Consider the following 13,658-nt stretch of genomic DNA (forward strand, 5'->3'; position numbering starts at 1 on the left):
AGGACATTTATGAATACCGGCGATTTAGAATCCGGTCATCCCTCCTGCTCTGGAGGTTTATCCGCCTAAGGGTACTTTCACACTAGCGTTTTTCTTTTCCGGCATAGAGTTCCGTCACAGGGGCTCTATACCGGAAAAGAACTGATCAGGCATATCCCCATGCATTCTGAATGGACAGTTATCCGTTCAGGATGCATCAGGATGTCTTCAGTTCAGTCATTTTGATTGATCAGGCAAAAGAGAAAACTGCAGCATGCTGCGGTTTTATCTCCGGCGGAAAAAACTGAACGCTTGCCTGAATGCCGGCATTTTTCCCCATAGGAATGTATTAGAGCCGGATCCGGCATTCAAAATACCGGAATGCTGGATCAGTCCTTGTGTGCCCCCCGGACTGCCGCTCTGTCCCCATTGACTATAATAGGGGCGGGGGCGGAGTTCCGTACTATGTCGCCGGGGGCACACATGAACTAGCGGCAGGACGGATCTGACAGGCTGTTCACCCGCCGGAACCAGCCTACTGGAGTCCCCTGCCACTAATGTGAAAGTACCCTAAAAATAATTAGTTTAAGAGGTGTTCCTGCAATTAAAATTTTCTACATTATTATCAAATATGGTGTAAATAATTGATGGGTGGGAGTGCCCATTATGTCAAGAACAGGGATCCCGTTTGAGGGGATGAGATAATAAAAAGAAGCCCGCGACACTGTGGACTCTCCATCCTTGTTTTGAGAAGAGCCTATTCTCCTCAAGTAGGACCTGTGTTCTTGTGAAAGTCACAGCAGCCAGACCACCCCTTAAAAAAGTTTTTAAAAAAGTTATTTGATTTGAAGATATAATGAGGAAACATTTAAACAAAATGCCATCATGCTCCTGCAAATCTCAACAAAATGGTTATAGATTACAAAAGTATGTATAAGGCTACTTTCACACTTGCGGCAGCAGGATCCGGCAGGCTGTTCCGGCTAGGAAACAGTCTGCCAGATCCGTGCTAACGCTAGCCCGCCATGCCGGCAAAAGTCCGCTCCGGCCCCATGCACTCGGCAAACAAGCCGAGAGGTGGCCGGACAAAAAACGCAGTGTGCTGTAGTTTTTATCCGGCATGTAAGTAGCCTTAGATGTATAAGACATTTATCTCCAAAGAAGATCCTTTCAAGCCATGGAGACAGTAATATCTCTTGTACATGGAACACCTATTTTCATACTTTCATACTAACATTATTGTTGGTAAATTAAGGTGCATATAAGCCACGACCATGTGCCAATCAAAATCGGGAAGGTCCACTGAAGAACTGGGGTTTATATTAGCCCCTCCCATTTTCATATGTGACCAACATGAATTTGCCAGAATTGGTAAAATTAGGTAAAATCCTGGAAAATGTGGGACTGTTGAGCAACTATGTATTTGATTGAATATGCACCCCTACCTCAGATAATGAGACGAAGCAGTCTTTGTTGATAGCTACCCCCACTCCTTCAGAAACGTGCACTTGGACATTGATCGGCTAGGATGTAAGTTTATTTTAATAGGTGAAGTAGTCCCTGCCAGACACCAACATATCTGATGCTTCTTGCCATGAATGTAGGGTTTGAGCTGTCTCCATACTTATTAGATCCTCATCCGATCCTGCTGAAATTGGTGGATTCATCTTACATTTATCTACCACTCATGACAAGCGTACTTGTAGATCATTTAGGTTAAACAATCAGTTAATCTTAAGAAACCAGCAGAGAAACCTTCAATTCATCTTATGAAACGGCAGAGAAAGTGAAAAAGTGCTTGACAAACACTGAACAATTCAGAGGGCAAGAGAAAGTACATACAATCCGGTGTGTACAGAGATAAATCACATTGCTTCCTTTCATTGCTATGTATTATTAGCTCAGGGATCTTATATGCTGCAGCCATCTACATGCAAACACCACTGGTTCAGGCTTCTATCAGTTTCATTACTGTATTGGCGGGCTTATGGGCCCTTTACATGGGACGACAATTGAAACGATCTAGCGGTATAAATGATGATTACCCAATGAGCGAGCAAAACACTCGTTCATCGGGGAATTGTATCTTTTGGGCAGCACAAAAAATCATCGGTTCCCAGTGGTAGATCCTGCTGTGTAAACACGATCTACTGCCAGGAAACAGTATGGGGAAGAACAATGGCATTAGCCATCGCTCCTCTCCATACTCTGGAGGAGATCACTGCATATAAATGCACCTGTCTCCTCCGCTAGCGATCAGCAGATCGTCGTGAAGGAGCGCTAACTTCCTGACAATTTGCTAGATTGTCGTCCCATGTAAAAGGGACCTTTATACGGCCCAATTGTTGGGCAGATAATACAGCTGTATGAGGACGAGCGATAGCAGTAGCAGTTGCTCTCATACTGTGGAGGTGATTGCTGCATGGGAAATAAGTGCTGTACCACCACTGTACAAGCATCCAGTTGTTGGGAAGGAATGTTTCCTTCCCAGTAATTGGCTGCTTCTTGAAAGGTTTGTACTGGTTTATGATGGTATTTATATCAAAAAGTAAAGCATTTCAACTGTAATTTTTGACCCATAAATTGCAAATCTGCCAAGTCACCAATACACGGATGAGTAACAATGTATCTTTGGCATTTATTGTGGGAAAGCTAGGTGAGACCATCATCAATGTAATTTCTTTAATATAATTTTTATAGAACTATCATCAAAAACCTAAAAGTAACTAATGGATATCTAAAGGTAGGTTTACACAGCCCAAAGGAGCAGGCAATTGTTGGGAAGGAAGCGTAAAGGTGAGTTTACACGGCCGAGCTAAAGCCGATTGTTAAGAAGGAAGATTTCCTTCCCAACAGTCAGATGTTCGTTCAGTGAAGGAGACCTCTGCAATTACATTCAGCGATCTCCTTCACAGTGTGAGGACGAGGGATCGCTATTGGGATCACTCGTCTCCATACAGCTGCACTGGGCAGCAGATTGCGGTTAAGACTGCAAAAACAACAGGATCACCCGATGAACAAGTATTTTGGTTATTCATCGGGTGATTGGCGGAAGGGCTAATTGTCGGATTGCCGAATATTGGTCCGTGTAAATCCACTTTTACTTTGCGACAATTACCTGCTCGTCAGTGGAGGAAAAGAGCTGCATGGGGATGATATGGATCTATTGTGCTGTGTGAACAGCGATCTGCTGCCCAGAAACAATAATCGAGGTGTGTGCTCCAACAATTATTTCACCCAATAAACGAGCGTTCCTCCCGTATTTGGTTTACATCGGCCGGTGTAATCAGGCCAGTGCAAACCAGTTCCAGTGGATGTTTTATCATCCATCAGCGCTCTCATTGCCCATACATCAGGCAGTGTAATATCCCCCCTACAGTACAGTGTTACAAAATATCTGTCTGCCTTACAAGATTCCTAAAAAAACAGCCTTGACACACAAACCCCCTAACAGCCGACATACTAGTGCATTTTAATACATTAAAATATCATTGAAAGTTAATTTAGTTCAGTAATTTAATTAAAAAAGTGAAACGCATATATTCTATAGATTTATTACACACAGAGTGATCTATTTCAAGAGTTTATTTATTTTAATGTTGATTATTATGGCTTATAGCTAATGAAATCCCAAAAGTCAGTATTTCAGAAAATTAGAATATTGTTAAAAAGTTCAAGTAGTAATGGCCACTGTGCCCCCTTCATTGTAGTAATGCCCTCTGGCTCTGTGCCCCCTCCATAGTAATAAACTCCTCTGTGCCCCCCCCATAGTAATAAAATCCTATGTGTTCCCTCCATCGTAATAAAGCCCTCTGTGCCCCCTCTGTATTAAAAAAAAACAATACAAAAAAACACAGTACCTTGCCCCGTTCCTAAAGCTCAGAGTCCTCTCTTCACTGCAGGTACAGATCGTTCTGCAGCAATGTGTGGGTGGAGCTTATGCAGATTACCGTGCTGCAGGGTCTGCCCACACATGCCGGCAGCGCAATCCGTGTCTGCAGACTGAATGGTGGAGCAGGGAGAAGTCTTCCTGCTTCACCATTCTGTGTGCTGCTAGCCTGAAGGCGGGGAGGAGCGCAAGGAGTTGAGCGGTGAGTGACAGGACCCAGCTATCAGTGCTCCAGCAATGAGCACTTCCATCTGTATTGCCGGAAGCGCTCATTGCTTCTGGCATACCCCTGAGAGACGGCACCTGGGGCGGACCGTCCCCCACGTGCCCTCCCTTAGTACGCCACTGGCAGGAGCTTAGGAGGTGAAATCCGGGCCACAACACCAAGTGAGCATGCTTCTTGGACTTCGTCTAGTAATGTCCCCTATAGTGCCCCAGTAGTATGCTCCCCAAGTAGCTAAGTAAAGAAGAAAAACATAAAATGACAGTCAGTCTTTGGTACAGGCCACAGGGCTTTTCCACCCTGCTGTCTGAGATGCCTGTGACCTTGTGACATTTGTACACTGCCTCATAGTTGCCTGTGGCCTATGAGGGTAAATAGCAGGGCAGGGAGCCATGGGCTTCCATACCTCACTACAGTATTAAACTCTATCACTGTCCTGAGGACTGCCATACAGTTGAATTCAGTAGGACACCCGAAGCTACTGGCCAGGTGCACCTCTGCTATGTCAGACATAGAAGTCCCATCCCCTGCCCCATCTCTTAATAATACAGCACTAGAAGAAGCAGCCATGAATGTCTCCAATGTCTCCTCTGGACAGCAGACCACCACTACTGATGCCAACATCAGTGTATATGGCAGAGCAGGTCTATGGACCACTGGCAGCAGGTGCCACCGGAGGTTCCATGACCTCTGACCTCAAGTCACCTGCACACGACCAACTGCCGTTCACTTTCAACTGTCAGCGGCAGCGACTGGACTGAACAGGAGCAGCGAACATGGCGTCTACTGGACACAGAGGAGACAGCGAGAAGAGAGAAGATGAGAAGAGGAAGAGGGAGGAAGACTGCGAAGACGGATCCAAGGAGATGAAGAAGAGGAGAGAAGATGACAGGATATTGGAGGATGAGGAGCCAAGGGCTGGAGGCAGCCAGGACCCTGTAATCATCCAGCCCCTACCCCAAATTTAACATCAATCGCTTCACCTTCCATCAGGTGTTGGGTAGGGGCAGCTTTGGCATAGTAAGTTTTATAACTTCTTATTTCTTGCTATAGGGACAGTTATCCTAATTTTACATTATTTCCTGGGCAGCTAGATGCAATCTATTGTTTTCTGTTATCAGCCATTTCAGACTCCTAAGATGCCAACTGTACATTTCTACATTAGGGTGAATGACAGATTCCAGAAAATTCTCAGCCCCCATCTTCCCTTGTTTATATGTCATATCTCCAGTGCTCAGACCCTCCAGTAACATTATATCCATATGTGTGACTGGTATCCGCAGCTCCTTCTATAGCACTGCCCTGTAATAAGCCTCCACATTAGGTCTAATCTGCCAGAAAGGGGGATTCCAGTGCTGGAGAGCTGATCTCAGGGGGTGAGGAGTTTGGGAGAAGTGCATTGTTGTTTACTTAGCCCATGTAGGCTACAATAAGGACATTGGGAGTCATTTATCAAACGGATGTAAAGCAAAACTGGCTTAGTTGCCCATAGCAACCAATCAGATTCCACCTTCAATTTGGACAGCTCCTTTGGAAAATGAAAGGTGGAATCTGATTGGTTGCTATGGGCAACAAAGCCAGTACTACTTTACACTAGTTTGATAAATTACCCCAAATATATATATATATATATATATATATATACAATTCAAGAAAATCCACTGCACTTCCTTAAGTAAAAGCGTGTAGTTTATTCACCAAATAACAATGTTTTGGTTCGCACAATGGAACCTTTTTCAAGCAGTGTGCGAACCGAAGCATTGTTATTTGGTGAATAAACTACACTCTTTTACTGAAGGAATTGGCACCCGCCATCATGGAACACTGCTGTGCTGTTCACACTTGTTGGATATATTGCTATATATATACACACACACACATACACATATGCTTGTATTACATCCGTACTGCATCTAATGTGGATGTAGATCTGTAATAACATCCCCCATAATCCCACAGTCCTGCCTACAGCTTTCTATAGTTATATCTATGAGGTATGGCAAAAGAGAAATCTCTATAACGTGTCCAAGAGCAGACACCACAATATATTCGCTCACTTTTGCACAGTTGTAGAGTATGGATTTTGACCTGACTGAAGACCACTTCCCTCACCCCTCTTTTTTAGGCAGCTGAACAGCCAGAAACCTCTTGAGATAAATCCCCCATGTAATAAATGTAGAAGAATTGCCCTGTAACCACTTCCATTTGTTTCTTCAGGTGCTCCTGGCATCAGTCCCCCGCCGGAACACCTATGTGGCTATCAAAAGTATTAGAAAAACAGGGGACAATGCAGTAGCTTTAAGGAGAGAGCGACGGATACTCCTGGAGGCCCGAGACTGCCCATTCCTATGCCATCTCTATGCCGCACATCAGTCTCAGGAGCGGGCCTATTTCATCACAGAGTATCTGTCCGGCAGCAGCCTGGAGGCTTTAATCAAAATGTGCGGCTACTTGGACATCAACAATGTAAGGTGAGTAAATGACTGATCAGGAGACAGAAGGGCAAATACTGAAAAGAAAGTGACTGGAGAATAGAAGGGGACATGACAGGTCAGATAGAGATCAATGTGAAGAATAGAGGGAATACAGGCTGCCATAAACAGCGTCTCTACTATGCTGGTGGTGACAGACAATTTGGTAATAACATGATATTACTAGAGATGGATTTCATGTCATTGACATTACATCTTGTTCGCTCCATCAGATTCTACACAGCAGAGATTGTATGTGGCCTCCAGTTCCTCCATGGACACAACATCGTCCACCGGTAAGAAGAACTTGCTCACATCACCCTATTTCCTTGTAATAATGGAAACAATGCACCCAGCTTTCCCAGAGTCCTGATATCCTATGTCTCCTGTATCACTGCTACATTGGACCCATTCACCATTCTCCTTTCTTCATGTGTCATCTTATTTCATTACAGAGACATAAAGCCAGAGAACATCATGCTGGATAAAGATGGACACATCCGCATCATAGACCTAGGGCTGGCCCAAGATGGTGTCACCTCCTCCAATAAGACCAGTGGAGTGACGGGTACACACTGTTTTATGGCCCCTGAGGTATTTGTCGGAATGGAGTATTACACAGCAGTTGACTGGTGGAGCCTGGGGATTGTAGTGTCCAGGATGTCATCAGGACGCTCCCCATTTTACTATGGCCCCATCAGGAAAGAGGCGTACAAATCCATCACCAGAGCCAAGCCATACATCCCATCTTGGCTGGACGCCGACGTGCAACATCTTATTAAAAAACTGCTGCGTAAAAACCCTGACAAGCGGCTGGGTGTCTATAAGAACATCAGACACCATCCATTCTTTAACAGCATTGTCTGGGAGGAACTGGAGGAGAGGAGAGCACAGCCGCCATGTATACCATTCAGGGCAGCTCTGGAGAACAAATATCTGCAGTGGCCGAAGGATACAACACCACTTCACCCCGTGGCTGGATTCTCCTATGTGTCACCAAGCTTGGCCCGGTAAGATCCCTCTCCTCTGCTGATGATGTCATGAGAACATGAGGTCCTATAGAATCCTGCCTCCCCTTACACTGATGATATAATGGAGACATTACTCATCAGTATGTTACTCCCTGTACTGCGAAATATATGTAATACAGGTGACATTCTAATGATAAAGCAAGAGAAGACCAGGACCAGACCAGTATCAGCGCTTACTTGTAATGGTGGTGAATCCTCTAGTATCGTCTGGTCCATAATCTTCTAGTCCCTCCTGTACTTCGTTCTGATTGCTCCTGACAATTACTATGCCTCTGTTTTTTCTTAGGGTGATGAAAAGATCCAAATTGTGAAGGGATCCGTTACCATCTGGTGAGCACCCCCTGTACAAATCTATACATATATCTATATACCTATACATACTTAGCTACATACACCTACCATGATACCCATACATTGTAACTACCTTTCACATACCTTTGAGACTTTATTAGAAAGAACATTTCTTTTAAAATATCAGCGGTCTCTGAGTCATCGTCTCCTGAGTTATATCTGCTTTTGGTAATTCTGGTTGACAACTATCATGATCTCCATCATGACTCCCATATTTGCAAAATTCCTACTATAATCTCATAGTAAATATATATTTTGAGCCTTATTCAGAAATTCACACTTTTAGATATCAGGTAGACATCTGATCAGGATAAGGCTGCTTTCACATCAGTGCTATGTATTTCCGCTATTCTGCTCCTTTATAGAAGCAGAAGAACAATACTAAAGTAAGTGCTGGATTCAGCACCTAACTGACAGGATTGGAGCCTAACAGATACTATTTACAAAAATGGGATCCATTTGGTTTCCATTCAGAAGAACACATAGGACTTTTTCCTCAGCCATTTTTGGCGAACTCTATGATGTAGGCCCCAAATGGAGCCTCTGACGCAGAAGTGAATATAGCCTTTGTTGTCATGTTACACTAGTGACTTTTCTATATCCATAAATGGGTAAACCATAAAACTAACATTTCTCTCTTACGTCTTGCAGGATCAGCCCGTGCCTACTGCCCAGAGCTTTGTGCCTCCTGATACACATCTCTGCTGCTGTATAACACCTCGGCTTGCCTATAACATCCTCTCTATAACATCTTAATGCTGCTGATTTTCCATCATGTTGTTGCCCTGGACCTTGACTTGGCATCCTCCAATACCTGGCTGGCATCAGACTTCACAACCTCCTGAAGACCTCCTGAAGACCCTCTACGCCCCAGGAATGGCCTGTGCTTGATTCCATCTGGCATTTGGTGAGTTCAGGAAAAACAGCCGCATATTGTATCCCTGGGGCAGATAGTAGTGATCTTACCGGAGCGGCTGTTATCCCTGAACTCACTGATTTCTTGTAACATCTCTGCACAGGCCTGGTAAGTAGCACACCTCACACACACAACAGTACACACATAGATAGATATAGGTATAGACGTATAGATACACATAATAGACACATAGATACAATATAGACACATAGATATAAGTATAGACACAAAACCGCAAGTACAGACACAACTATAGACACATATATATGAGTATAGACACAGACAGATAGGACAAATAGATAGTGGCTTTGATCCTGGGACTTGTTCTGATCGCCATATTTGGGGTCGGGAAGGAATTTTTCCCCCTTGAGGATAATTGGCTTATTCCTCAAGGAGGTTTTTGCCTTCCTCAGGATCATCTCAGCCTTAAATAGGTTTAGTATTATAGATCTGCATAGTCACATAAAAAACATAATATAAAACAAAAAAAATAGATAAATTATTAGCTAACATACAAATATTACAGTATTAGGGTAGTAAAAATATATTTTAAATATATTGTTTTCTTTATACTAAGCAGGTTAGTTAGTGACTTTTGATCCTGGGATTTTTCTGATCGCCATATTTGGGGTCGGGAAGGAATTTTCCCCCCTTACAAAGAGGACAATTGGCTCATTCCTCAAGGGGGTTTTCGCCTTCCTCTGAATCAACAGTCTATTATTAGGTTTAGTTTTATTCATTTTACATTTCACACAAACATGTTAAGTAAATAGTGATAAAATACATTCATAAAATTCTTATTAATATTCAATCTAAAAAAAATCTGATAGGTTAGGTAGTGACTTTTGATCTTGGGATTTTATTCTGATCGCCATATTTGGGGTCGGGAAGGAATTTTCCCCCCTTATAAAGAGGACAATTGGCTCATTCCTCAAGGGGGTTTTCGCCTTCCTCTGGATCAACAGTCTATAAATAGGTTTAGTTACATACATTTTACATATCACACTTTAATATACAGTACATAGTACTAAAATAGATTTATAATCTAAAATTTAATATTAAAATAAAATCTATAGAAATCAGATAGGTTAGACATTGGCTTTGATCTTGGGAATTATTCTGATCGCCATATTTGGGGTCGGGAAGGAATTTTCCCCCTTACATGAGGATAATTGGCTCTTTTCCTCTTAGGGGTTTCGCCTTCCTCTGGATCAACTCAGCCTTAAAATCCCACCTCCTATAACCAGTAAAAATAAAATATTAGTTTTTGCCCCCTCCCTTACATCTGTGTGTCCGTGTCTTTATTTCCATTAGATGCGTGGTCTTCTGATAAATGTGGTTAATGTCCCCAATGTTGTATTCCCAAAAATCAAGACGTGCAGATTATGTGGAAAGTAATCCTATGGGACGCTGACTGTCCTACGTTGTCCCAGAAGTATAGGGAAAATTACTGTAATTTTTGGAATCAGTTGGGGAAAGGTTTTGGTCACCTTAGCGAGCATAAATGAATTGGGCACTGTTCCCCTGTACTGCGTGTGCACAGATTGTCAAAGTGACACCGCACATAAGTAACACAGGGCTCTGTGCTTTCAGTGCAACAAGGTGAAAAGGCGATACCCTTTATGTACATCGATGGTGTCATTCTCATAGTAGAGTCCATAATTCACACCAGAGGATCAGCCTCTTCTAAGCTCTCCACTGTAAACAGCCAGCAAAAAGCATGTAAGCCAGCAGTCAGCGACATTAGAGATCGTCACAGGAGGAGATGTCTGTGCGGCAGGACAAGAGTGAGCAGATGGTGTCACACTAATGGCTGCTGGACCTGCTCACCTGTGAGCTACCACCAGGGGAGGGCTGGCAGCCTTAGTCCTGGGGGGGAAATCGAGTCAAGTGGGCCATTTTTAGCCCCGCCCATTATTAAAAGCCCCTCCTACATATAATAGGCCACTCCCAACAAACACTGTACAGCTGAAATTCTATTGTTGAGGCCTGTCTCTACACATCATACGGAGAGGGGAGGGCCTGTCCTGGCTGCACTGCCTGCTTCATATTATACAATTAACAGCAGGCTACAGCCAGGAAGCTCCTCCGCTCTCTTCCCTCCCCAGATCCTGCTCAAGGCTTGTGGTTCCCCCCACCATCTGCCACCCGCCCATGGCCTGCTGCCCCCTTTGGCCTTCCTCACCCAGTTATGAATCCTCCTTCTGCAAATGGCAGATGTAGGAGCCGGAGCATCTCCTCGCCTACATAGCGCCCCCGGCCTCTTACATCCAGTGATGTCACCTTTGTTGTAGACGTTCTCTTTCTTTATCTTCTACATTCAGACCAGACCGCCATGATGATTTTTCAGCCATCTCCCGTTTCTGCAGAGATTAACAAACAGACATTAGTTTCTCACATTTCCATCATCTTCACATCTTCTGAACACCCTTTCCTGCCACCCCCAATACTATACTGCAGAAACAGTCCCCCTGGAAATACTACTACCACACAGATAGTGCCCACTTCGACAATTATTGGCACACAGTACTCTAAAAAATAACTGTGCCCAGACACTAATAGTATAAAGATAATGTCCCCCAAAAATAATTGTGCTAAGCTGATACTATGCCAGGGTGCCCACAAAGTAACAGTGCTCTCCAGAATCCCACTAATAGAAATAATTCTCTGCCAGAGCACACTTAGTAGTAATAATGCCACTATAGTGCCCATACTATTAATCATGTTCCTCATAGCCCCCCAGTAGTAGTAAAGCTCTGCATAATACCTCCTAGTAGTAATAATTTTCCCCCACCAGTCTCTCCATCAGCCCCTAGTAGCTTCTCAGTCCCCAGTAGCTTTTCAGCCCCCAGCAGCCTCTCCATCAGCCCCCAGTAGCTTCTCAGTCCCCAGTAGCTTCTCAGTCCCCAGCAGCCTCTCCATCAGTCCTCAGTAGCTTATCAACCCCCAGCAGCCTCTCCATCAGCCCCCAGTAGCCTCTCCATCAGCCCCCAGTGCCTCTCATCTGCCCCTAGAAGTGTCCATGAGCCTCATAAATATAAAAATAAAAAAATACTTACCCTTCCTGCTCCTGGAAACCACCGCTCCTCTCCTCCAACGAGATCTGCACCCTACTGCTGTCAGCTATGCTGTGAAGGCTCGCACAGAGTGACATCACAGAGCGCCTGACAGCCAGGGCCGGTGCAAGGATTTTTGCCAACACAAGCGAAGCTACATTTTGGCGCCCCCACACCACCACCACCAGAACTCGGTGGGGGTGATGTAACATGGGGTGATGTAACATAGAGGGGGTGATGTAACATGGAGGGGGGAGAAATGTGACATGGAGGAGGGAGAAATGTGACATAGGGTGGGATAAGAAATGTGACATAGGGTTGGATGAGAAATGTGACACGGAGGGGGGAGAAATGTGACACGGAGGGGGAGAAATGTGACACGGAGGGGGGAGAAATGTGACACGGAAGGGGGAGAAATGTGAAATTTCTCCCCCTCCATGTCACATCACCCCCTCTTTTTTACATTACCCCGGTTGTGTCACATTTTTCCCCATGTCACATTTCACCCCTCCAAGTCATATTTCACCCCCCCACGTCACATTTCTCCCCCTCCATGTCACATTTCTCCCCCTCCATGTCACATTTCTCCCCCTCCATGTCAAATTTCACCCAACATGTCACATTTCACCCAACATGTCACATTTCCCCCCCCATGTCACATTTCCCCCCCTATGTCACATTTCTCCCCATGTCACATTTCTCCCCCATGTCACTTCCCCCCCATTTCACATACTTTAGTGCGGCCTGGGGGGCAATTGCCTCCCTGCCCCCCGTCCCAGCCCGCCCCTGGCTACCACCTCCCCACTATCCACCAGTCATGGCATGGTAGCTAGAATATAAAGCTTCATTTATAAATGAAGGTCTTTGTTTAATAGCATATGATATGCACATCTGGTTATGGTGTCTGTAATTCCACATCATTTTATATCCACAGCACCTCAGTTAGTATTCTCTTAACCCTCCCTCATGATCTCACTTCATATCTGGCATGGGCCTAGGAAGTTGCAGAAGATCATATTATTCCTCTTGATTTCAACGTTGGTTGGACACTGGAGAAGAAGTGTAACAGCCTTCTTCACAAGCCTACAAATATACTCAAGAAGGAACAAGATAGAGGTTGATGGTCATAATATGGAGTTCAGGGCTTGGATCATTTGCCTGTGTGGGGTCCAGATGTTGCTCATAGAGGTCTTGTCTGTTATAATGCCGCCACTTGCAGGCACAGATCACACCTTGCTCCATGCACACTGCTCTCCTGCTTCCCGATTTTTTCCATTCTGTTCTTTATTTAAATCTGTCTCTGGGAAAGATGGATGACAACCAGAAATACTGCTATTATAGTCTCCAAGGGGTTGTCAGCCAGCTTTGTCAGACACCTCATTATAATTAGGGATAAGCAACTCGACTTCGGATGAAACATCCGAAGTCGATTCGCATAAAACTTTGTTCTAATACTTTACGGAATAGGAGCTCCCTACAGTATTAGAATGCATTGGCTACGATGAGCCGAAGTTATTGCTTCGCAAAGTCTCGCGAGACTTTGCGCAATAACTTCATAAATTCATTTGTGCTGTAAAAAAACATTTCCTGAACTCAGGTTTGGTTCCAAGGTGCTGACTAAACGCAGCACCCCCTTTATTGTTTACGTGGCACAGTGCCATACATTTGATAGTCTGGAATTGCAGCTCAGTCTTTTTACAGTACCAGCTATTACCAAACATGGCATCATTATATAGATGATA

General features: G+C 44.3%; 1 protein-coding gene across 1 annotated transcript; it reads left to right on the forward strand.

The window, feature by feature from the left end:
* The first annotated feature begins 4,867 nt into the window (after positions 1 to 4,867).
* Positions 4,868 to 7,576, forward strand: LOC122923153 (protein kinase C theta type-like). Its single transcript, XM_044273884.1, has 4 exons — positions 4,868 to 5,029; positions 6,309 to 6,562; positions 6,796 to 6,858; positions 7,018 to 7,576. Exons 1-4 carry the CDS (start codon positions 4,868 to 4,870, stop codon positions 7,574 to 7,576), a joined length of 1,038 nt encoding a protein of 345 aa, XP_044129819.1.
* The last annotated feature ends 6,082 nt before the right edge of the window (positions 7,577 to 13,658 follow it).

Source organism: Bufo gargarizans, unplaced genomic scaffold (genome assembly GCF_014858855.1).
Source record: "Bufo gargarizans isolate SCDJY-AF-19 unplaced genomic scaffold, ASM1485885v1 original_scaffold_1263_pilon, whole genome shotgun sequence".
In the NCBI taxonomy this organism is placed as follows: Eukaryota; Metazoa; Chordata; class Amphibia; order Anura; family Bufonidae; genus Bufo; species Bufo gargarizans.

What these genes read in the sequence shown, in the direction of transcription:
- LOC122923153 (XM_044273884.1), top strand. Translation starts at nt 4,868, where the DNA reads ATGGCGTCTACTGGACACAGAGGAGACAGCGAGAAGAGAGAAGATGAG. An exon ending in CTGGAGGCAGCCAGGACCCT is followed by an intron (nt 5,030 to 6,308) that starts GTAATCATCCAG and finishes TTGTTTCTTCAG; the next exon opens with GTGCTCCTGGCATCAGTCCC. An exon ending in TTGGACATCAACAATGTAAG is followed by an intron (nt 6,563 to 6,795) that starts GTGAGTAAATGA and finishes TCGCTCCATCAG; the next exon opens with ATTCTACACAGCAGAGATTG.